Source organism: Geospiza fortis, unplaced genomic scaffold, assembly GCF_000277835.1.
Source record: "Geospiza fortis unplaced genomic scaffold, GeoFor_1.0 scaffold41, whole genome shotgun sequence".
Lineage (NCBI taxonomy): Eukaryota > Metazoa > Chordata > Aves > Passeriformes > Thraupidae > Geospiza > Geospiza fortis.
The window spans coordinates 3,946,891-3,971,519 of NW_005054299.1; the positions used below are offsets into that span (position 1 = coordinate 3,946,891).

Here is a 24,629-nt window from a genome sequence, read left to right on the forward strand (position 1 = left end):
AGCGCTTTCGCCCTCAGCCGGGCCGGGCCGAGCCGAACCGAACCGAACCGTAGCTCGTGCCAGGTCGAGCCGTGCCATGCCAGGTCGAGCCCAGCGCAGCCGAACCCGGCAGAGCCGAGCCCGGCCCCTCCGAGGCGCGGCGATCCCCACAAGCCGAACCCAGCCCAGCGCAGCCCGAGCCCAGCCGTGCGTCCCGGTCTCCAGTGCGGGATGGAGGCCGGAGGTTGGAAGTCCTCCTCGGAGAAAGCCGGGCTGTTCGCTCTTCCCAGCAGAGCTGGAAGATCCGCTGTCAAGCACGCAGCGGTACGGTGGTGGCAGTGAGATCCTGAAGGCAAAGCGCCTGTGAGGGCAGGGCAGAGGAGCCCCAGGCCCGGCAGAGAGCGCCCTGGCCGTGCTGCCCGCGCCGGTGCCCACCGTGCCCTGATGGCTGTGGCCACGCTCCGACGGGAATTTTCAGCTCTTCATGCCAAGCACAACAGTGTCAGTGTAATAATGCATCTCCTAGAACTGTGAGTGACCCCCATCAGATACAAATAGTGTGAAAAGCATTGCTCCCATCCCCTGACCATGCGCTTAGATACTGCTGCAGCTCCAATCTCCCCTGCTCCCAGACAGGAATAAATTTCTGCGGTGCCCTAATCAGCTTCCCAAGGCTCTCAGGAGACAGGAGTGCATGATGAGTTGCTAATCACTCTCCGCAGGAGCCGATGTCTCTGTGAGTCCTAGCAGTAATCCTCCCTGCTGTCCCCTGGCCACATGGCATGCCAGAATCTCACCAGGAGCTTTAACAGAAGGGAGGACAGGGAAAAGCTGTTCCATCAGCTAAAGCAAATCAAGGGCTTCAGCTTACATGGCTTGCCCAGTGTCAGCTTTCAACCCAGTGTAGAAACCCCCAAGCTGAATGTGGGGGCTCTGTGTGTAGATGGCAACACAATCCGGGGAAAGGGGTAACGGTCAGGGTGGATTTAGAGCTGCTGTGAAGTCTTCACCCTCTCCACTATGTCCTGCATTTCCCTAATCATCAAGCAAACGCTGCAGTTGGAGGGAAAATGTGCATCCATGCTGGGCAGAGATGATACACACACACACCCACACACACACACACCCACACACACACACCCTGCTGGGTTTGGAAGCAGGATCCCAGGGAAAGCACTGTCTCTCCTGGAGCGCAGATGATGCTGAACATCAGCAAGATGTGAGAGCACCAAGAGGAGTTCCCAATGGGAGATGGTGAAACACAGAGACCCAGAGAGGCTGCAGATAGCTGCAGACACAGAGGAGAGGGCTCTCAAGGAGCCAGGGGAGGCTCAGACAAGACATTGCAAGGAAAGGAAGGCCAAGAAAGTCTGTGAGTTCACTGGAGCAGAGCCAGAGGAAAAACTGAAAATCCTTCAGACCTGTATGTTAGAAGTAATGGGACAGTGCAGGTGGTGGCATCCATGTGTGAGCAGCTGAGGGGCACACTGCATGTGACAGAGCCTGGAGTGCTGGGATTACACAGCAGAATGTCACCCTCAAGGATGCTGATACACAAGTTGGCAGTCACGTATATCCCAGAGCCTTACTCCCTGTTGGAACAGGCAACCATGTTGAGGCTGTCACAGCCTTGCTCAGTGCTGCTTCACTGCCCAGAGCAGCCAGGAAGCTTCAGATCTTGTTTTCCTACACCCACCCACTTGTTAGCCACTCTGGGAGGGTGAAGATTAGAGTGATGCTACATGCTTTGCAGTTCAAAGCCTCCTGCATCCACCATGTCAGGGAATGCTCCGTGCCAGAAGGAAGGACTCTCCCTGGCCAGACAGGTCAGGGGCATGGCAAGGTTTGGATACCACAGCTCTGTTCACAGCAGTCTGCAGCATCCAGACCACTTCCAATCAGGACTGAAAGAAAGAAAATTCTTACCAGCTCCTCCCTGATGCTCAGGTGGAAGAGTGACAAGTTGAACTCCCAGAGGTCAGTCAGTGTGTCCAAGGCCAGCTGTGGGCTGGACAGGCAGGGCAGAAGTTAGCTGGGGTCCTGGAGCTAAAGGCAACTTCAAAGCAACAGCCTAAGGAAATAAAAGTAGAGTCCCTAAGTCCCTACAACCAAGGAAAAGTCTTAATAACCCTCTCACCAGCTACAAATGAGGTGTAAAAATAGAATAATGCTGCTTTGGATTAGCCAAAGCTCTGCCTGGTATTAGCTATGAACAGATATTCAAGATGAGTAAAAGCAGGATGGGATATGCATCATGCCCCCAGCTTTCACCTCATGGGGCCACTTAATTTTGATACGATGACTCTGGGCAGAGTTGCCTTCCTCCCTGCTCTGTTTGCAGGTCTTCCTCCTACACCAGGTTCCTGCCCAGCCTCTGTCCCAGTGTGCCAGACCTGTTTGACTTTGAAATTCAGTCACTTTGTATGGATGTACCTTTCTAAAGCTAGCTCTAAATAACACTACCATCTACAGTCTTGCTCCTAGTGCACAGCTCATTGCTACCACAGCTGCTTTCTGGGTCAAAGGAACTAATTTGATCATAGAATCATCATGTAAGAGGGTTTTAACCTTCATTATTTCCAATTGCAGACTCATTTAAATGCAGCATTCAAAAGGCCCTGCAGTGCAATTACACAACCAAGTGCAGGAAACTTAATAGCTCTTAATTTGCACCATGGCAGCAAGGTGATATCAGCATTGGCACTTTTTCCAAGCAGGCTTCTTCTCCAAAGTGCCACCCCCACACCCCCACAAGGAGTCCCACTATCCTCTTCCTCTGAGATCAAACAGCAGTGAATTCAGCCCGGCCACACAGCAAACCCTCACTGCCCTGTGATACTGAGCAGAGGAAGTTCATTCATGTATTTATTTGGACTTGTCTGGGAAAGCACTTCCTCTATTACCCATTGTTTCCAAACAGCCCTTCTCATGCAAGGAGCCAGCAGGAGAAGGCTTTCCTGGGCAGCAGCTCCAGCCCGGCCTGGCCTCAGGAGAGGGAGCTACAGCCAGGCTGGGGAGGGATGACTGGTGTCATTTGCTGTCTCATGGCCTGCAAGGTCTCACCTCTGCTTTGCTGCTTGGAAATTCGGTGGTTTTCTGCTCTGCAGATCTTTTGCCAGCACAGCTACAGCCTTTTCAAGATGTTTGTAAGGCCTTGTCCAGACTCTGCTATCAACAAACTTTGTAATGTGAAAATACTTCTCACTGTGAACAGGGATGCCACTCTGTGCTACCAGGGCCACAAGGAGGCAGAAGTGAAACAAGACCAGCAGCAGCACTGCAGGAAAGGATGGGCTGGCCAGCAGATTGCCCTTGCCCCTTCCCTGCCTGGCCAGCCCCAGCTCTGCAACCTTGGAGCTCTCCAAGCCAGGCCATGTGGCAATTCCCCGGGTCTCAGTCCACAGCAGACCCTTCTCAGAGCCACAGCCACGGCACACAGGTGCATTTGCTTTGATGCCTCTGCAGGCAGAGGGCAGCTGCTCCAGCAGCCCAGCCAGCAGGGGCAGGAGACACGTTTTGTTCTAACCCTCCTACTGTGAAAAATGCGTATTTTATGATTGGCTTTTCACATGAATACTATATGTGTTATGTTAGAAAGTTATGCTGTATTAATTTTTTTAGTAGTGTGTTAAATATAGTTTCAGGTTCTAAAAAAATCTTAAAATAGAAACTATTCTATATAAGATACTTTTTTAAAAGAAAGGACTCGCAGTGAGATAGCAGCCACAGGACACCTAAATCTTTCAAAGAAAGAGAATTTGTTGCCCCATTATCAGAAGAAACAAACTATTTCCTGCCTCATTCAGCCCTGAAGACACGGTCGGGATTAAGAGGAAGAAGTTGACACTGACCAGACAGAATCCTGTGTTTGAATGGAATTTATGCATCATGTATGAAGTGTATGAATATGCAACAGGCTATTGTTTTTAAGGGTTAATCCTCTGTTAACGGGTGTCCTTTTTCAGGTTCGTGCTGCCCAGAAAAATGTACCCAGACATCCATAACTCTTTGTTTCTATTGTCTCGTATTGTCCTAATCCAAATTGTCCAAATTGTTATTACTCGAACTCTATTATAACTGCTATTTTTATAACCATTTTATTATTATTAAACTTTTAAAATTAGAAAAACAAAAACAAGTGATTGGCGTTTTTCACACTAGGAACAGAAGTTTTCCTTTGTGCGAGAAGGGAGTTCAAATATGCTGCCATCCAAGGCAGTGCTGGGAAGCAAAAGCTTGTTTATCTTTTCCCCCTTCCTTCCATCAGATGGCAACAGGACAGATCTGGACCTGGGCTGTTTCCCAGCTCAGTAAAAGTGGACAATAACGCTGTACCAGTATCAGTTACTGGTGGAGCAGGAAATGTGCCCAGCACCTCCAGCTGGCAGCACTCAGTGCAAAAGCCTGAAGCCTGGATACCTTCCCAGTGAGAGGAGAGAGTCTGATGTCCTTACAAACAATATCATGGGTGAAGATGTGGGTGTTAACATCTCTGAAATGGGGCTCAATGTCTCTACTAACTGGGCAGCAGGTTCCTTGCAGAGCCCAGACATCTTGGCTCCTGTAACAAACTCAGTCCACAAGCCTGAGTTTCTGAACTTTGGGGTAAAATAGTAGGTTCAAGGGGGGAATATGTGGTAGGCATTTAGGGAAGGCTGTACCTTCCTAGTGCCTCAGCCAATCGGGAAAGGAAGAGAGAAACATGCAGTCGAGAGTTCAGGATAAAAGGAGGCTGCACCCTCCAAAACCTCGGGAGAGAAAATTTGTGGGCTTCTACTCTGGTGTACTCTCCCTTTTTGTGAGTAAAGTTGCAGGACTCCTCTGTCTCCTTTTTGGACATAAACCTCTGGTGCTTGTGGATTTTCCTGACACCAGCTTGGGCACACTGTTCTGCTAAAGTCAAGCCAAGTGACCTTAATGGCTTTTTCTGCATTTAGCAGCCAGCAGAGCAGATGCAGGCCAGAATGGTTAATCCTACAGGGGTGCTTCAGCTTTGCAGAGGGCAGCAGAAAAACACAGGTCAAGAAAGTTTGCCTGCTTTAAGTAAATTGCATTATTGCAATGCAAATATTGGCCCATTTCCTGAAAAGACCATAGTGACCTCATTTGATCCTTTGAAAGGAATATAAAATTTGTTTGTTTGGGACTTTTTTTCTAAATTGAACATTATGCTGGAATGGGATTTTTTTAGTGATGAAATGAAAGGTCAGACTGTGGTAAGGATATAACCATGGCAATATGGGAATGGCTGTTGGTACAAGTTTGCAGGAGCAATTTGAGTAACCAGTAAGAACAACTTTCTGTACTCATAGAATTTCCCTGTGATCACTGGGAAAATAAATATCTAAAGCAGACTTTAAAAAAAAAGCAAGCTATAAAAGAAACGTCTGAGGGTGTGCTTCCTTGGAGCTTTTCCCAAGGTAGCCCTTTCTGAGAACTCTTAAGCCACTGTTTATTTTGCAATCATCTAGCAGAAAAAGCAGCCATCAGCTGCCTTGGCTGCACCAATGAAGAACTTCAGCAGCATGTTTTGATTTCTGCCTGAGCAAGTCCAGAATCTCCTGCAATAATTCTAATGCAACAAATCATTCCAGTGTTTATTTTAGATGGGACTAGATGGACACCAGTTGTTCTCAGACTAGTCCAACAGGCAAGTTTTTCTTTCATTAAAAAAGATTTTTAAAAGCATTTAAAAAAAATCTAAGTGTTATGAAAAGCCTATAAATTAGACCTTCCCCAAAACTGGTTTGCAAATTTTCACTTTCCACTCCCCATTGCAGGTCAGCAGGTCCTGGCAACCTGACTGAGCCTTTGCTGACAGTGAAATAACCTTTTCCATACTTCTTACAGTCACCTCACTCTGGTCTACAACTGATGGCATCAGATGCAGGTGAAACTGTTGTTCCAGAATGGTACAACATCAGCATCCCAATTAGCCTGCCTTACTCCTGTCTTGTTCCAAAATCTCAGTCTCAAACATTGCAGTAGCTTGGGAAAATAATTACATCAATACAGTTTGCTCTGAAGGTCTTACTTGACATCATATCACATGATTTGTTCTCTGCAGCAAGCTCTGCTTACAAAAACAAGAAAACACTAATGTAACCTTCAATGAATATTGGCTTTTTTTTTTTTACTAATTACTTCTTTAACATTTAGTCAGAGGGTAAACTACCCAGAACAATCACTTTGTTTTTCCCCCCAGGGGAGCTGCATAATAAAAATACAGGCAGTAAAGAACAGCGGTATCTGAAAAAAATCTGCTCCCTAGAAATGAGATTTCTTTTCAGCAATCATCAGCACCCACAGACCTTGTCACAAAGGAGCTGCCAGTGGTGTCACCAGAGGTGAGAGTCAGGACTTACCTCCACTGCCAAGTGAGCACTGAGTCATCCCTGCCTTCCTGGAGAGAGGAATGCACTGCAATAAACCCCTGTCTGCTTGAGGTTAGAAGCACAGTTGTTGTTGCTGATCAGAAATAAATTAAGCAGTCTAGCAGTGCTATGGGATAACCTGTGCCCTCTAGGAATAGTGTGGTGCTGGTTAGGAAACACTGACCAAATATCGTCCTTATTATTAAAGTTCCTCAAATGCATTTCTTTCCAGGAAGAAAGAAAAGCAGACTGGAAAAGTTATTAAACCTAGCAATAGAATGTGTCACAAGCCCAAACACCAAAAGCCTTTGAATTGAGATGCTGTGTGAAACCTGCAAAGAGAAATGTGTGATTTACTGCTCTCAATGCCATGGTGCTGCAAGGTGTCATGACAACACTGATGATTTAATCAAACAATTTTTGATCTGAAGCATCGCTTCAAGCATCCCTGGGAGACAGTGCTCTGCAGATTGAGTTCCCCTTTCCAGAGAATGATTGAAGAGTAATCAAAATGCTGCAGAAGCACCTGAAGGTGACAGTAAAATTCAAATATCACAGTCATTTTAAAAATAAAGCTCTTTAAGGAAATACAGTAATCTGGAGCAAAATTACTTTTTTTCAGCCCTCTTCATTATTTGCCAGACATGAATGATTATAATCTTCAGAGCAAACTGAAGCCTACAGAGCACCTTCTGGCTTTGGAATCAAACCCAGGAATGCTGTGTAATCACACAAGCTGTGGACTTGGAGGAGACTCCCTAACGCTCTCAGTGCATGCAAACATTTCAACCCTCATGAGATTCTCGCATTCAGAGCAGATGAAATAAGTCAGAGAAGAATCACACTGACCATGGGGCATTCTGTTCCCCAAAAGCTGGGGGATCTCTGTATCTCCCATGGTGACAGGCTGGCTTGGACAATTTTGTCAAGCTTCCGAGCCTTTGAGGCCTTCTCTACCCTTTTGAAGCTTCAGTGGGGCAGTGAGAAGATGAGAAATCGTGGTATTTCTAGGCTTTAGGCAGTAGCCTGCAAGTGATTTTTTTTTTAGCATTCGGGCCCAAAGAAAATTCAGTTGTTCATTGTGAGCAGAAGATAACACAAATTCAAGTCCCCTGGAGCCAGTTAATGATCATTAACTCAAGGGGTTAACCCAAGGGGTGAGTCATTCTCATCCCTGTGGGACAGTGTCTCTTCATTCCACACAGGATGTACATTCTGTCTAATGCCTGCAGGGTTGTTCAGAACCAGCTGATGAATTATTCTGAGAAAATCAAGTTGCCTTCCAATATTTAGTGGAGAAAATGCCATGCACAGCCTTGAGAGCTGCACTGTTATATTTTAACTTATTTTTCTCTTGGCAGCAAGCTGGACAATTTGATTTATAAAAGAATAACTGATTCTGCAGTCAGCTGCAGTCTCTCTATTACCTTAACCAAACTAGTGATCAACATCTTAAAAGCCTTAGGACTGCCCCATTCTGAAAAAAGAAAATGGGAACTTTCTGGTTCAGCCTAATGCAGGCTAGAAAAGTTTCTGAAGCCTTCAATACTTCCCCAGGATTTTTCCATCTGCATGGATTTTGTAGCTTTTGTAGAATCTTGTGCCTGCTTCTGGAAACTCGTAACACAAGGCCACAATACTGACAATGCCCTTTACATACTATTTACTGCCTTTTTAACGGTCTAAGCACTGTTACAAGCAGAAGCAGTTTACTGAGGAAACACTGAAAATTAGCATCCTAGAGGCTGAATTTTGATCCCTGACATTAAGCAGATATTAGCCCCTTACTCACAAATATATAATTACTCACAAATCAGTAATTATGCCTAACCATTGCCAATACTTAGCCTTTGTGATATATCTGCTGAAGTGCTTTCTACAAAGTTCAGGATATTATTGTTTTGTTTTCTGAAAAGTTGTTGTTTAATAGAGCTGTAAATATTGATATAGTGCATGGTCAGATAGGGTTAGTTCATTGTGAAGCACAGACAGAAGGAAATCCAGCAGACTTCTAAGAAACCTTTCCAGTCCAGGAAGCAGCTGGACTGTTAGGCATCTGCCTATTTTATCCATACACAAACCACATCACTTTCTGGAAGGGGTAATAATTGTTAGCTTTGGATCACAGAGCCTCCTCCCAGCTATAAAAATAATTATCTGACTAATGATTGTCAGGATGGCTTCACATTTCCCATTTACCTGATGAGGTTTCTAGTGTTTTCTTTGAAGCACGGAGAATCTAACCAGAAAAAAAGAAATAAAACAACCCACCCCAAAACTCCAACGCCAAAGAAACTTTGGACAATAATGACTTTTTGGGATTGTTACTTCCTAGCTGTGGGAATGTCTAAATTACAGTGCTAATGGGATATTGCCTGCAGCTTTCATAGGGGTACCATAAGAGGAATGTGACCTTGTGGTCCTGGTTGTAAAACGAAGAACGCACCTGAAAGTTCAACCCAGTGTTGAACTGCATTGCTTTGTGACACAAGGCTTGTGCTTGCTGTGCTCTGCAGCACCTGCAGCCTCCTTCTGTGAAGCATCTCCTATACCAAAATAGCTGAGAGAGAATCCCAGCTTTCTGGAGAAGTGAGATAAAAAAAATGAAACCTTTTCTTACCATGACTCCACATACTTTGAAGCAGGTTCCTCAAATTTGCCTGGCTCACACCTGGGCTAAATGCCTGAGGGTAGGTGACAGAGTCCTTGCAGAGTGCTCACAAGGGTTCTGCAGTGCTCCCACTGAAGACACCTCTGATTTTAGCCATAACTAAATGTAATGTCTCACTTCTATCCTGTCTCAGAAGTTATCCTACCCTCTCCCCCCCAGATACTCTCTGAGCAACCAAGTGCTTTATTAAAATAATCTCTGCACTACCCTCAAGAAGCTGCCTTTGGAGCGCTCTGCTTTAGGGGTTAACTTGTCCTTTCATCTCCTCACAGATCTTTTCCAAAGCCAAGGAGAAATCTCTGTGCTAGAGTAGTACAACTCGACTATCAATGCTAGTGCTTGAATTCTATGCCCCAAGAAAATGTCTCTGGATGCCAATACTCTTGTGTAAAATAAATTTCTATACCCTGCATGTATTCTGCATGTACATGTATGTGTATTAATGACACAGTAAGTCATACACTTACACATTTTCCTACATTAAAAGGCAGATTCTAAGGAAAAAAATAATCACTTCTAGATTAGCAGCTGTATTACCAGCTGTCAAAAATGCTACTCTTGGCTCCAATCAATTTAGGCATCCTACACTTTATTAGTAACATAGAATGGTAAGGAATGATGGCATCCACATATACACATACATACAGTATGGCAATCAGAGAATATTCATTAAGAACTTTGCATTTTCTCTTGAAATAAAGAATTGGACATTAACAAAACCAAAATATTACAGTAAAACACATTTGTTATCTTCATGAGCAGAACAAAGGCATGAGCACTAAATAACATGGGTCTTACACAGAAATACATTTCTCTTAGGAAATTTTTTTGCTTAATTCATTCTAGTTCCTGCATTAACATCACTTCTCCCTCTTCACAGAATTCAGACCAAATGGTGGGGCTGGGGCAATCACTCATTATTGTGTACAATGACAGCTTGTGCTCCATGAAACAGCAATAGCCTGTAACACTTGAGGAGGTGGTACATACATGTATTGAAAGACAGCAACTGTAAAGGTCACACACTCCCATTCACACAGAAAAACTAGTGAGTTCACAAAATGGAAAAGGAAAACAAATATTTACAGCTTAACCAAATTTCACTTGGTGGTAGATGCACAAGGTAGTACAAATATTTCTCAAAAAAACATTTTTTTCATTAGGCAACATGGGCTGCCAGCTCTAATTACACACTCCACTGATTGCCTCTGAAACAACAGACTGCCTTGAACAAAAGAGATAACCAAGAGAATGAAGTTAGAAAAGCCTTATTGATGCCTTAAGTTTTAGCTTTCATATTTTCCAGATTCTGTACTGCATTAGTGTGTAACTGTGAAGTTCATATGAAGTGTTAGCAAATTCTCTTCACAGTTTAGTTTGACAAAACAATCCTTCTCCAGACTGAGAACCAAGGACACCATTGCAGCTTTGGGCCCAAAACAGATAACTGAGGAGAGCAATCTGGGAGGATGGGACTTCATAACCTGAAGCTGTAATTGGACAATTAACCCCAAAATGTAAATGGACCAAAACATAAAAGTGTGAAAACATGTGACCCGTCACCCATCTTGGGTGTAGCCCTGGCCAGGCTCTTGTGCTGCCCAAGGTGTTTCCTTTGAAGCCCTTTTTAACAAATACCTACTTTATTCCTTTTACACTGTCTAGCCTCTGTTCTAGGTAGCCTCTCAAGGCATCACTATTAATCTGAAATGATTCATATGTATTGTTGCTACTTCTTCCCTTGTTCTTTCTTCCTCATAAGCCATGGGCATTTACACACAGAAAGAGATGTTACTAAAGACAAGCACCCATCTACAAATACTTGTTCTGAGGGACTTACCTACCAGCAATTCCACAGTCCATCCTACAGGTCTGGTATTTTCACACCCAGCCAATAAAATAAGGGGTTTAAGGCCATGGCAGGAATCCTAAATAAAAATGTGTCAATGTTCTCTGAGTCTCTTCCACTGAAATTACCAAAAGTTTAACGTGGCTGGGAAGAAACACTAAGGTAAGAACTAATATTAATGCTAATCTCCAAACTTTGTGAAAGTTATCAATTGAATTAGCTGAAAGTTATCAATTGCACAACCTGCTGGGCTCCTGGGACCTTGGGGACAGTCCCCTTGTTTATGCTCCCCACTGTGTGTGCTCTCTTGCATCCTCCAGAGCTCTCCTGAAACACTCAGAAAAAAAGCAAATTGAAAAGCAAAAGCTGATGCACAGGACTGGGATGCCTGTTCTCACTTGGTTTCCTACACCATTCTCTCCTAGCTGATGTGCAATTCCATTCATGATACTTTTTTTTAGCAGCTAGGATTTTTAGCCCCCAGCTCTACTCTTGCTGGGGGGCTGAGCCAGGATCTGAAGGCTAAGAGTCAGAACCCCTATTTGCAATTCCAAATGCATGTGGAATTTCAAGGCTAAGAAGGTTGCATGGAGAACTCATAGCAACCTTCCAGTATCTGAAGAGAGACTACAGGGAAGTGGGAGGGACTCTGCCAGGAATTGTAGTGATAGGACAAGCATAAATGGGTACAAACAGAAAGAGAGGGAATTTAATTTAAGTATCAGGAATAAATTTTTTACTGTGAGGATGGTAAGGCACTGGAACAGGCTGCCCAGGCAGGTTGTGAGCACCCCAACCCTGGCAGTGTCCAAGGCCAGGTTGGATAGAGCCTTGAGCAGCCTGGTCTAGTGGGAGGTGTCCCTGCCCATGGCAGGTGTGTTGGGACCAGATGGTCTTTAGGGTCTCTACCAACCTCTTAACATTCTGGGATTCTATGTTTGATTGAGTGCATGTTTTCTGCTAAAACCCAAAAATTTAAAATTAAAAGCAAAAACCACAAAGTCTCAACTACTCCAAATTTATTTCTGCCATGATCTAGAACCTCAATTTCTTGACAGATGATAAGATTATTGCATAGAAAATACTGATTTGCTCTTTATCCTGCTGCTGAGCCTTTCATTTAAATACTTTATCATTGCCTGAAAATAGCTCATAGGTTTCCAACTTTCAAGCTCCTTTTAGAAGGGAAATATTAAATCCAGGATGCAATTAAGCCTTCATTATTAGGAATATTTTCTTTTCAGGGACCCAGCAGGGTTTCCAGCCAGCCAAAATCTTCTTTCAACCTTTTCAGAAGGTAGCCAAGTAATTTGGCAGAAGATAAAAAATACAAAGAGCCAGAACTAGAATATTTTTTCAATAATCAGCTGAACATAACTAAAGAAACTGGAAACTAGCAGTGAAGAAAGGAATTGAAAAAATAAATTTTAAGAATGGAACAAAAATACTCAATCTTTTCTTTTGAACAGTGTATACTGAACAGGTCAGCAACCATCCTGGATACTGGCAAAGACTTTCTACTGGACATTTGAAAACAATTCCCCAAAACTAGAAAAATATTATCTTGTTAAGATTTTGCAACACCAAAAGTCAAAGTAACCATGCATGGGCCATGAACATAAATATTTTCTGTATCTTGATGAAAAGCATATATATATTTTGGCACACGTTATTATCATTTTCCAAAGGGAAAAGCCACCCACATATGCCACAAGGCAGAAACTTTCACTTTTCTCCCTCAGGCTGAAAACCTGTACATCCCTTGGTGGGGCAGCTTCAATGTAAATGAATAATGAAAGCATCTCTTTGATGCTATAATGTAAGCATCTCTACTTTCACTTCATTTATGTCTTTCATGACATAATGAAAGCATCTCTCCTTTCACTCCTATACCCTTGCCTGCCATTTGAATAGCCAAGAGTGACTTTTCCTATATTCAGGTACTTCAGTAGTGGACTCTTCTAGAGTTCACCTCCCCAGAAGCAGCAAGGCCTGGCCATTTTCTCTTTAGCACTGGACCTGGCAAAGAGACATGAACCCTTTTTGGCAAGCTAAGTGTTCCAAGCATGCTTAGCTTATTCTGATAGGTCTTGCCCTGTCTGAAGCATTTATTATACAAAATGTTTAAATCAAGATCATCACATTTAGAGGCTAAGCTTTGAAAGATAAGCTTTCAGGGCCCTTTTTATACAAAAGGATTTTCCTGACTCTACAGTGAAATAAGAAAAAGAAAAGCTTTTAATTATATTTATTGTACTTAGAGACTATCCTGGAGTTTGTTGTTTAGCCCCAGCCATCCACCAAGCCCCAGGCAGCCCCTTGCTCACTCCCTTCCCCAGCCGTGGGATTGAGGATGGAATCAGAAGGGTAAAAGCTGGAAAACTCATGGGATGAGATAAAGTCAGCTTAATAGGGAAAGCAGAAGCCACACACACAAGCAAAGAAAAACAAGGAATTAATTTACTGCTTCCCATGGGCAGGCATGAGGGAGGTGCTCAGGGAGGATCCCAGGTGCTCAGCCATCCCCACCAAGTGCAATGGCTGTTTGGGAAGAAAACACCATGACCCCAAACATCCCTCCCTTCCTCCTTCTGCCCCCAGTGTATACACTGCACATGATATCACATGGTCTGGAGTATCCCTTTGGTCAGTTGGGGTCACCTGTCCTGGCTGTGTCTCCTCCCAACCTCCCAGGCACTCCCAACTTCCTCACCTTTTCTGACACATGAAAAGCAGAAAAGGCCTTGGCTCCGTGTGAGCCCTGCTCAGCAAGGATGAAACATCTCTGTATTATCAGCCCTGTGTTCAGCACAAACCCAAAACACAGCCCCATGCCAGCCACTGTGAAGAAAATTAACTATCCCAGCACAGAGTTAAATAATTCCCCATCCCCAACTGTAACAACCCATGGAAAACTTGGAGCAGGATTGCACCTTCTGGATGGCACTGCAACTGTGGGAACTCAGAGACACAGCATCACTGATGCCACTGAACTTGCAGGCTCACTTTACTTTGCTGAGCTAGAAATGAAATATTTCCAAAAAGTCCACTGACCCAGGTCTGAGTTTCCCAGCAATAGTATTACTGTAGTGCTATCAGTTCTGTGGGTGTGTAGATAGAGCACAAGGTAAAGGACAAAATTTTCAAAAGCACTGCACTGAAAAACCCCCATCCCAAATACAGATAAATGAAGTAACAAAAAGTTACTGTTAATAATGTCTGCTCATTTTGCAGCTAAAATGGTATAAAAGAAAATATTTGATCAGAAATAATGAAAATATCCCTATTTTCTTTTCAGTCATCCTTACAGCTTTTAACTAACTGCAAAAGACATGATTTAAGTTACACAAGCACAGGAATTTCACATGAGACAAGTGATACAATTCATAAAAAGGACAGAACACGTTTTCTGATACTCCACAAATATTCAGAGGTTTAACACACAAAATGGAATTTCTTCAGCAGCACTGATTAAACTCAAGATGAGGCAGGGATCTTCTTTACAAAGTAAAGGCACTGGCTCCTTGTAAACATGTACTCGTCTCTCTTTAAATGAGAAAGCACTCAAAATATTCCGTGGAGGAAACTTGTGTGGTAGTGTTCCATTGCTTATAAATATTCATAACAGAGATATCAAAGGCCTTTGTCCTCCTTTTTACTGTATTTAATAAGAAATGTTTTTTCTCCAATTTATCTAGTGAGAAACCTTTTAAATCTCCCCAGAAATGCTACAATGAAGCTATAGCAAAAACAGTGTTTTCTCTTATCTGCCTTTTGATAGCTATAAAGAAGTTTCAAGGCAAAAGAAATGTCAGATGCCAGTATGAAACACACACGTCATCTCTTGTTCTCAGTATTGTGCTATCACTTTTCCATAAGGAATCATTGGCTTATATTCAAATACAGATACATTTAAAATAAAAAATGAACTTGTGAACATCTTCCTGCTGTTCATTTACCTACACTTTGACTTTTCAAATGCACCAGCAAGACTGAACAAGAAAAGAAGATTAGATACTTCTGATCATGACAACTGTAGTTCAAGACTCCTGATTTTTTTCAAGTATGCATCCTGAATGCACATCTCCCTCCTGTGGAGAGCGTTCACACAGTTCTTTACTAATCAAACTGCAAGACTTGAAAATGTTAAAATAAATATTCCATACAAAGGTGAATTCTTTGCATCTTGAGCAAAATGAACTGAGCATCTTCATAGCTTCCAGTACACAACTACCACCAATATCAACAAACACATGTCACTACTCATACACACAAATCCAGTGATTACACTAGCTCATATCATTCCATAGCTAACCAAACTTGTGCATTTCTGAGTCACCTTCCTTCAGCTTCATAAAGCTGACTGAATCTTTAATGTAGTGCTTTCAGGTTCTACAGGACTGTCAACTGGTACCTGAAGAGGAAGATGAAAAAGTAAAAACACAACAGGAATTAGGCTGTTATTCAACAGAATTATTCTCAAACTCAGTATTATTGGATAATTATTAGGTTAGGCTCCAAAAGTTTATGTAGTTAATTAGCCCAATTAAGCAAATTATATGAAACCCTATTTTCTTTTCTTTTTGTAATAGACGAAGAGAGTCCAAACATAGAATTTAGTTCCTTGGTATAATTCCAAAGTATCTATTTACTGCTTATAAGTATCTGTCACATGAAGATTAACTTCCCTTTTTTTTCTCTGTTACATTTAACCACAGTAGATTCTTGATCAAGGTCCAGTATCAAAGTGATACTGAGTATTATTAGCACAGCCAGGTCTCAATCATGCATGGCAACATCAGGGCAAGGACTGCAGCTTTTCTTACACCGTGGCTAATATGAATGAAGCGGGGTGACGATCTAGGCTAATTAACGAGGTGATAATGGAAAGCAGACAAGTGATGAACAGCCCCAACCCTGACTGGGAAACGCACAGGAGGCCACACTGAGCACCCGCAGCTGCCAGCAGGTTTCACGTTCAAGTTAGCTCAGACAGCACCAGCTCAAAGTTCCTGAACCTCATACAGACACTAGCAGTGTGCAGTTGGTCACAGATGATCAAAAGCTGCTGGGCATGCAAGACACCTACACAAAAATAAGTATGGCAGAGGATCTTGCGAAGTCTGACTCCAAAAAACTGTCTCATATCTTGATCCAAGCAATGGAAAACCCACAGCATTGAAAAACTTTTCACTGAGAGCTTTATTTCTACTAGTAACTGTAGTAGTTTGGAAAACTGCTGAAACATAGAGCCTTATCATCATCAGAAAATGCTAGGCTCAGTCTTCCTTTCAATTGAGAGTGTCAGCAGAAGAACAAACCCAGCTCTTTATGCAGCACTGCACAGAAACTCCAGCATGGTTTCTGTTTATCAGACACTGACTTCACCTGAAGAGACTGCAGGTATTTTAAATAAAATACATAGTCTACAGGATGGCCTCACAACCCAATAAACAAAAAGGCTTCACAATTTACAATGCTTCCCTGCTATTATGAAGAAGCAAGATTCAAGCAATAAAATAAGATTATCAGCCACTTAAAATTCAAATACTAAAAAAATTCAAAAATTAAAAAAAATTCTGAGAGTAGAAGTTTTTTCAGGTTTTTTCATGGGAGTTAAGGAGAAAAACAGATATGTGAGAGCAGCATCCCATGTGGCTCTGTTGTTCAAAACCAACATGGAACCAGTCATAAGACTTGGTCAAGTACTCTTTTGCAGCTGATATTGTTCTGCCAGTAGAAGTCAAGCATTCAAGTAGGTAATACAATCATGGAAAAGAGTCACCACTTACAGCTTTAACGTCCAAGTTCATAATCCCTGAATTCACATTGTGTCTTCGCAAATCTGATTTTATTAAGGCTTAGAAAAGAAGGAAAAAAGGAAAGCTGGTTGACACCTTTGCAGTGACATGCAATTCAAGGGAAATGTTTGCAGGGTGCAAGCACACAGAAGCTGCTTTCAGCACATTTTCAAAATACCCCTATTTTTTCTTTGCAATTTGAACTCACTGACAATTTGGACTTGCTCCTCACAAAGCAGGCAATGACAATAAAATCTTTTAAACCACAAGCACTTAAAGAAAAGCTTGATAGTTCAGCACTTTCAGCACATTTGTGAGTCAACATGTATAAACACTGGCACAGTTCCAGAGTGCATCAGCAATTTCTTGCATTTGGAAAACTGCAAACTGCCTCCATTTGTGCATTTATTTCTAATTCTCACCCCACTCTGGAGATAGACATCTGTCTCAAATTCAAGACACGTCTCAAGAAATGGGGGTCAGATGGCTGTCCACATATTAGCAATATCATCCTAAAAACACCTATGTTTTTACATTAAAGAGAAGCCATTACTTGCACTTGTAATTACCTGTTAAAATAATGCCCACAAAAATCCAAGCACAAAGAAAGATGTTTCCTGCACGAGGACTGTAGTCTGTTGTGAGCTTTCCTTGAACAAGTGTAAAGATAATTCCAAATATCTATAAACAAACAAGTAACGTCATCAGGATCATACAGAAAAGAGTCATCATTTTATCATTAAAAGTTCCAAGTCACATCTTATAAAAATCAAGTTTTAAAAAACTAGGACTATAGCAACAAAAAGAGACTTAGCTAAGCCTAAGAAAACCTTCCTAGACTTGAGCATAGTGGCCTTCCTGAACATTACTGCACTTGAAGAAATAAAATGCTGTAACCTGTGCTGATGCATTAAGGAGACCTGAGGAAGTGCCTTCAGACTCTGGATATGTAATTTCCACAGCAAATTCAAATCCAAGTGGAAGATAGCCAGTCATGAAGAACCTGTTGAAGAGGACAGTAAGAGGATGACAGGTGTGACTTTCATCTGTTACTACAGCTAAGAAAACCTAACATACAAACATGGTGGTATGAATTAACTGGTATTCTGAATTGTCATGTGTTCATGACTTAACAGCATTCAGAAATTCCAAATAATAGTGACTGCTTCATTCCCTCAGCATGATCCAAGAATTTTAGCCACACATCTTTTTAGGGCAAAGCTGCTAAAACATGTTTGTCCTATTTCCCATAACCACCATACATACGAAATAACCTTTGCAAAGGAGTCTGCAAGCCATCCATACAACTGAAGCCAATTACTTTCATATGAAAGCCATGCACAGACATCATCATTTGATCAGCCCAAATATCCATGCTGGAGGACAAAAGGAGACCATGAGTAGGGAGTGAGGCTGTACACTTGAACACCTGCTGGAAGCTGCTATGGAAGAAGCTGAGGGGATCGATGAATGATGGGAAGAGAAAAAGCTTAAAATGCAGCTGAGGTTGGTTGACTGGCTTTTAAACTGAAACTCTTAAGACATTTCTGGTTTCATCTTGACTTCTCTGTCTGAATACAGCAACATTCCCCCAGCACCTCCTGAGGCTTTTAGATTGGGTGTCTATCAGCACAGCAAACAAAGCAATCAGCATGTTGCTTGGGCTGTCAAAGTATAATTAATGAAAATGCAGAGAAGCCAGTCTTCCTAGATCTGCTCAGTCAAACTCTGATCACCTACACACTGGTCAAGAGAAAGCTTCAGCTTTACTGCAGACAGCAGTATTTGAATTGGAACCAAAGAAACTGATCACATAGGGACCTCTCTTAGGTCCATGAAACGGTAAACGAAATTTACTGAAAAGTGAGTTACTTTAGCCTTATTCTGATGTAACAGAAGAAGAAACCCTATCTGTACTGTGAGCTAAAGGCACAGGCTGAGATCATGGTGACAGAATACACAGAATTATCTAGGTAAAACATTTAAATATGTTTCAGAAGAGAAATGTAGTAAGTCTTGTAGTGCTCTTTAACTGCTTACCCAAGCACTCCTCCAGTCACGAACACCACTATAAGGTATCCGAGGTCCAGGGTGAAGGTAAATACCAGCAACCCAATGAAAGAGAGAATGTAAACAATCAAAGTAGTTTGCCTGCAACCCAACAATAACAACAAAAAATTAACATTGTTCATAGAAGGCCATAGCACATTGCTGAAGCATGGAAGGATAACATGAACATTACATAAGCCATTCTAAAGCTATAAAATTTGCTTCATGTAATTCTGCCTCAAACTTAGCATGCAGTGAGCACATATCCATTCCTGAACCCTTCATTGTCTTGGTTATCTGGCTGGTTCACTCCAGGCTAAGGACACTGACTCAAACTCTCAAAGAATGGACAACCACAGCACATACTACTACCTTAAGACTATTTTAGTTCTCTGCTATGCTGTACCTCTTGGTCATTCTGCAGTGCTGCCCATTACACAAATACATCAACACAGGAGCAGCTGAGTCCAACACTATTAGCAATAAAAGTCAGCCTACAAGAGGCAAGTCAAACAAATCTCATTACAGTGTTTTATTTATTTTCAATCTGGAAGAAGGGATGTCTTCCAAATTCTTAAAGCACATATTTGTATGCCAAAACACATGCAGAAACGAAGCCAATCTACAGCATTAACATCCATTAGGCTTGTAGAGGCACATAATGTACTAAGAGTCACAGGGGAGAACTATTCCATCACAAACAGTGCTCCAGGGCAGTGCTCGCTCCTGGATGACAGATCCAGGAGCTCCTACCCCAGAAGAGAGCTCTGCTCCATGGTCATCCCCTCAATTAAAGCAAACGTTACACTTACTAATAGGATCAGGAGTGGCATAAAAAAATTGAGAATCTATCAGCTGGCCATTTTACAAAACAATGCAGGGCAGCCTTTGAGACTTTATGCTTTCCTAGGAGAAGAAGTCCACTGGGCCACCTGGCCACTGTATGTAGGACCTGCAGTGCTTTCCTTACACTCCTGAAGAGACAGGAGTAGGTGACAAATCCCTTTGCATTGTGCTCCCTCGTTTCTTTTGGCCAATAACCAGTGAGAGTCTCAAGCTTTCCCTGTAGCTGCAGAAACTTCTCTCCATCAAGGCCACTAAAAGATCAGGGACCAACTGCATTTCATCAGCAGATCATTTCAGCCCTTATGTTGGAGTATTTTCCTAATGCAATTGCACCACTCTCCTACCCCTAACCCCACACATGCCTACCCACACTTACTTGTATGTTTTAGTGTAATCCAGCCACAAACCACAAATAATCGAACCCACCATTCCTGCCACCACCAGTGTCAAGCCAATTCTCCCAGCGTTCACTTCTTCTCCCTTTCAACAAATATTTATATGGTGCTCATTAATAATTGCTTCCATTCAGAGTCAAGTTCAGACCTCTTGGCAGTCACAAGTGCAAGCAAACATTCCTATGACTCCCACAGCTGTATGGCACAAGAAACTGTACAGAGGTATAAAAGAAACCAAATGTCTGAGCACACATAGCACCTACAAAATAAATATCACCTCTGCAAATGTACAGTGAAAAAGAGAAAGATAAGATCCAAGAAACTTACCTCATAATGAGTTACTATCATCTGGTTTAATAATGTGGAGACAGAGTAAAATGCCCCAGTCATTATACCTGCAGTACCAAGAAAAAAGCTTCAGTCATTCCAGGTGCAGCCATGCTGATTTGTTACCCTAAAGAATTCATCTTCTGACATTTAAGACTCACAGCACAAAACCTTTTATGTACCAGGTAAAATCTCTTCACTGGACCTACAAGCAATATTTTGCATCCTTACGGATTTTCCAGCATTGGCACCTGAGTAAATAAAAAATTTGACACTCCCTGCCCCATAAAAAAAGCCCCCACAATTAAAATTCTACATGCTTCTGGCCCACATTTGAACCTTTTTACAGACTACAAGCAGATAGAACCACTTACCATAACTGATTAGCAAAAGTATAAATGGAATATTTCTGAACAAGTTAATAATGGACTGCTTGTAGGAGTAATCCTCAGGAGGTTTGGTTTGCAGGACTGCTTGAGAGTGACTGGGAGGGTATTTGGGCTTTTCTTCAAACACTGGGGGAAAAAAAAGAAGGAACAATTTCATCTCTACCAAACTAATGTGTGGGTTTTTTTGGGGTTTTTTTCTTGGAAGTGTTTCAGCTTGATGAATTTCAGGAGAGTGACTTGTAGTTTTAACAACTCCATGAAAAACATAAATTCTAGATTTTCTCATGGAAGAATTGAGTCACAGTCACAAAGGATGTGTTATCTGGTCACATCTGATTGCTACCAAAATATGGTCAGACTTCGTCTGCAATATGTCAGGACCTTTGTATACAAATTGTAAGGTTAACAGAGTGAATTCACATTATATCATAAGTCCTTGCAGCGAAGAAACTAAGAGAACTAAATGTTCTGAAAGAAATCACCCCATGTGAGGCACAACCGAGAGTGAAATGGATGTTGCTTAACCCTGGCACGACAGGTAAGTGAACACAAACTGGAAACATTGTGACCTCAACTAGGTTGAGCAGTCTGCTGCTTTAAAGTGAGACATTGTAAACATCCTCTGTAGCCAGCACATAAATCCCAGTAATTTAAACACTTACCAACTCCTGCTAAGAAGAACAGAAGTGTGGACACTATCGCTGTTCCATAGAACATGATGCTGATGTTGTGTGCCATAAGATCAATATCATTTGGTGTATTTGGGACCAGAACAGGTGGCAGCAGGAAGCCAATTGCAGTACCAAGCTGGAAAGCAAGGACAAAAAAAACCCAAAATCATTTCCCTCTGAACATACAAATCAACAGAAGTGAAAAGTCTTTCCAGGTAGAATTCAGAATTGTTATAATAGTAAGCATTGATAAAACTTTAGTATCACACTTCTGAGCCACTTGCTCTCAATGTTGTTTTACAACCTGATCTTCCATAACTCAGGTTTAACCTTCCCACTTCTCCATTGAACTACAATACCACACCTAGTGTATATATGTACAGTACACATAGTGCTTGTACAAGAATCTTCATACATATACCAGAACCTTTCACAGGAAGTGAAAACACCACGCATGAACATAATTTTTTATCAGTCATCCTGCAACTGAAGGACTACAGATGACACAAGATTCCAGCTACCCTTGTAGAAATGTTCTTCTTTGATGTCATGCTCCTGCCACTACAGTAAAGCCTGACTGCAAGGCTCACCGAAGAACAGACAGAGCAGAGAAAAGGAATATTCTTATTAAGACCAAACTCAACAATTATTGCTAAGGAAATAAATAAAAATCACAGAATGAAGTAGTATTTGTGTGTGGAGTAAATTCCAACATAACAACTGATTTTGCATTAAAGAGACATAAAACAGGAACTGAAATTTTGGGTATATATATAAGGCATTTTAAAACATGAAGGAACAAGTCCTGAACTATTCTCCAATTTCCTTCTTCTGCTCCCCAAAACTTAGCAGCTTTTTAAAGTGTTGGAACATTTATTTTAGGTAAAATTAAATTTAAGAAGAGCACCAAAGACTGTTATGGTAGCAAGTCCAACAATCAGAAAGCACATACATTAGAGCCACTGTGCTTACAAAACACCCTTTGTGCATACCCTGATGAGGGTTTTGCTACCTTTTTTCCCCAGGCCATCATATTGACACAGTATCCAGTGGTCCCAGGAAGAATTTGTCTCCGTTTGTCCTCACTCTTCAGTATATGAACCCTACAAACACGAACTGAGCACACAGCTACTTTTTTCTTTAGGTATATTTTTTCCTCCCCCAAGAGGAGCCAGTGCAGTATCCACAGTGTTCCAACAAAGCCGAGTGATACCATTTTCCATCATTTACATCTAGAGAGGTTAAGGCCAGAACAAAGTGTTCCAATGAGTTTGGCATTCCTCATTTAAGATGGTAAATACTTGTGGAGATCTGGCACTCCAAACAAGCCTTGGCAGGTACATCCTGCATTCCCAGTGATTTGTGTTCCAGCTGCAAACGATCAGCATCCCAAAGAAGTGAGATCTAAATTTTGATAACTGCTCTGTTCCTCCCCTGCCTGCTGTCCCTGCCAGCCCTGTAGCTCTGAAGTTTCACCCAGTCTGAAGCAGTGTGATAAGCAATCTGATAAGCAATTGATGACCAGCAGCTGGGTGGGTTATAGCAACCTGCTCTATGACACAGTTCAGGTTGTGCAATTGCCCAGTACAGTGAGCGGCGTTCTGTTACACAGTTCACGTTGTGCAGTTATCAGGACAGGCAGACCCAGCAGGAATGTGTATGCAGAAGGGAACTGCAGTGGGATACACAGACTTTACTTCTAAATTCCAAGTGCCTAAATTCTTGCTACTTTTTCAATCTAGCTATTGAGAGTTTTCAGTTTTTTTTTTTTTTTTAAGGAAGTAAAACACGAGAATAGAGAAATTCTGTTGTTCTATTGACACATTTCAGCAGGCACACTGAGATCAGTCCTAGCTTCTGGAGGGGAATACACTCCAGAAATATCCACGGCTTACTTTGTTCGCATCCTGATCCTGTTTCCCTTGTCCATCCTTCTCGTGGTTCCCATCCACACAATCCCTGCTCTCCCATTCCTGTCCTGCACCACTCCAACCCCACACCTCAGCATCCCAGTGAAGCATCAGTTTCGGGCTCCAAGCTGGATACTTGACACTCTACTGCAGAACTGAAATCCCGGTAACTCCTTGCTACTGGGAGGAGTGGTGCATGTCAGAAAGAGAGGAAATTTAGCTGCCAAGGAAACATTTAACCTCATACCAGGATACAGATCCAAAATTTTTGCCTCACTGCTGAAACAACCAACAATTTCTGAAATCTTCAGTCCAAAAGAGACAGTTAACTTGTCCACTGGAAACCTTTAATGCAAAAAAAAATGTTTTGGAAGAACTGTGAACAGCCAGGTATCAGCTAATGGGGAATCAGCTAGGTTTAGGTACACCCTCACTGTAAATATGTAAAATGAATGCCACTGCTGTCATAATCCAAAGTGCGCAAACATAAAATCATTAGACTCACATGATAAAAAAAAAATCCCCCATTATCTTAACCAAACTCTACCTATGACCTCAGCTTGCATCAGTGATGCTGATTTGAATCTTAGCCATTTTTTTGCCACAAGAGAAAAAAGAAAAAAAAAAGCCGGGACAGTGGCAAGAGGTGAGAATTAGGCTGAAGGAGGAAAAAGTATCATACCTGCACCTGTGCTTTCAGATGCACCTGTTCCAGCTTTCTGAAACTGGCCAGGACCAGGGAGCTTGAGGAAATCCATGATTCAGTTATCAGCTCCCAACAGTGATGTGAACTATCACAGCGTTACACAAACCTTCAGGAGTCACCAGGGTATTGACTACTGGCACCTGGCAATTAGAGGCCATATTTTAAAAAGCAGAAACCAATATATGCTGTCGCTGGGGCTCTTCATGAAAGTTCACGTAGTTCAACCGGGGCTGGATTCAGTCAAATGAATCCAAGCGCCAAAATGCAAGAGAAAGAGGAAGTGGAGCAGGACCACTTGTGAAAAGGCTCTCTCTCGGCTGCTGTACTGGCGGCAGCTGCTGGAAGCGTGGGAGCTGCACATGGCCCGGGCAGCCCCGCTTCCTCACCCGGCCGCTCTCCCAGCACCACATCCTGCAGGAAGCCTTCTCCCGCTTAAGCACCACGTTAAGCCGAACTCCAAGGAAGCCCACTTCTCCAAGCCCCCCTCGCTCCCCTGCGGCCCTACCTGGTTGCCCAGCACAGCCACGGCGCAGGCGGTGGAGACCTCGGTGGGGCCGAACCAGACGGAGGCGATGCGGGAGGGCAGCCCCAGGATGAAGACCTGGGCCACGGCGCACACGGCCTGGGCGGCCAGCGTGAGCGGGTAGCGCTGCGGGGCCAGG

At 42.6% G+C, this 24,629-nt stretch overlaps 1 protein-coding gene across 1 annotated transcript; it reads right to left on the reverse strand.

Moving 5' to 3' along the window:
- Positions 1-9,596: 9,596 nt before the first annotated feature.
- On the reverse strand, positions 9,597-22,691 carry FLVCR1 (FLVCR heme transporter 1). The gene is made up of 10 exons (XM_031059150.1): positions 22,582-22,691; positions 21,343-21,487; positions 20,666-20,806; positions 20,292-20,359; positions 19,946-20,049; positions 18,715-18,825; positions 17,572-17,677; positions 17,244-17,355; positions 16,666-16,733; positions 9,597-15,287 (listed from the first exon to the last, which is right to left on the reverse strand). The coding sequence occupies exons 1-10, from the start codon at positions 22,627-22,629 to the stop codon at positions 15,225-15,227; spliced, it is 966 nt and encodes a 321-aa protein (XP_030915010.1). The 5' UTR covers positions 22,630-22,691; the 3' UTR covers positions 9,597-15,224.
- Between the last annotated feature and the right edge of the window lie 1,938 nt (positions 22,692-24,629).

Bases quoted from the DNA above. Each gene is read 5' to 3' on its own strand.
- FLVCR1 (XM_031059150.1), bottom strand. From the start codon at position 22,629: ATGCCAAACTCATTGGAACACTTTGTTCTGGCCTTAACCTCTCTAGAT. The intron at 20,050-20,291 runs GTAAGTTTCTTG...ATTTGTTGAAAG, and splicing joins TGATAGTAACTCATTATGAG to GGAGAAGAAGTGAACGCTGG. The intron at 15,288-16,665 runs GTAAGTGGTGAC...CTTCCTCTTCAG, and splicing joins TGAACTTGGACGTTAAAGCT to GTACCAGTTGACAGTCCTGT.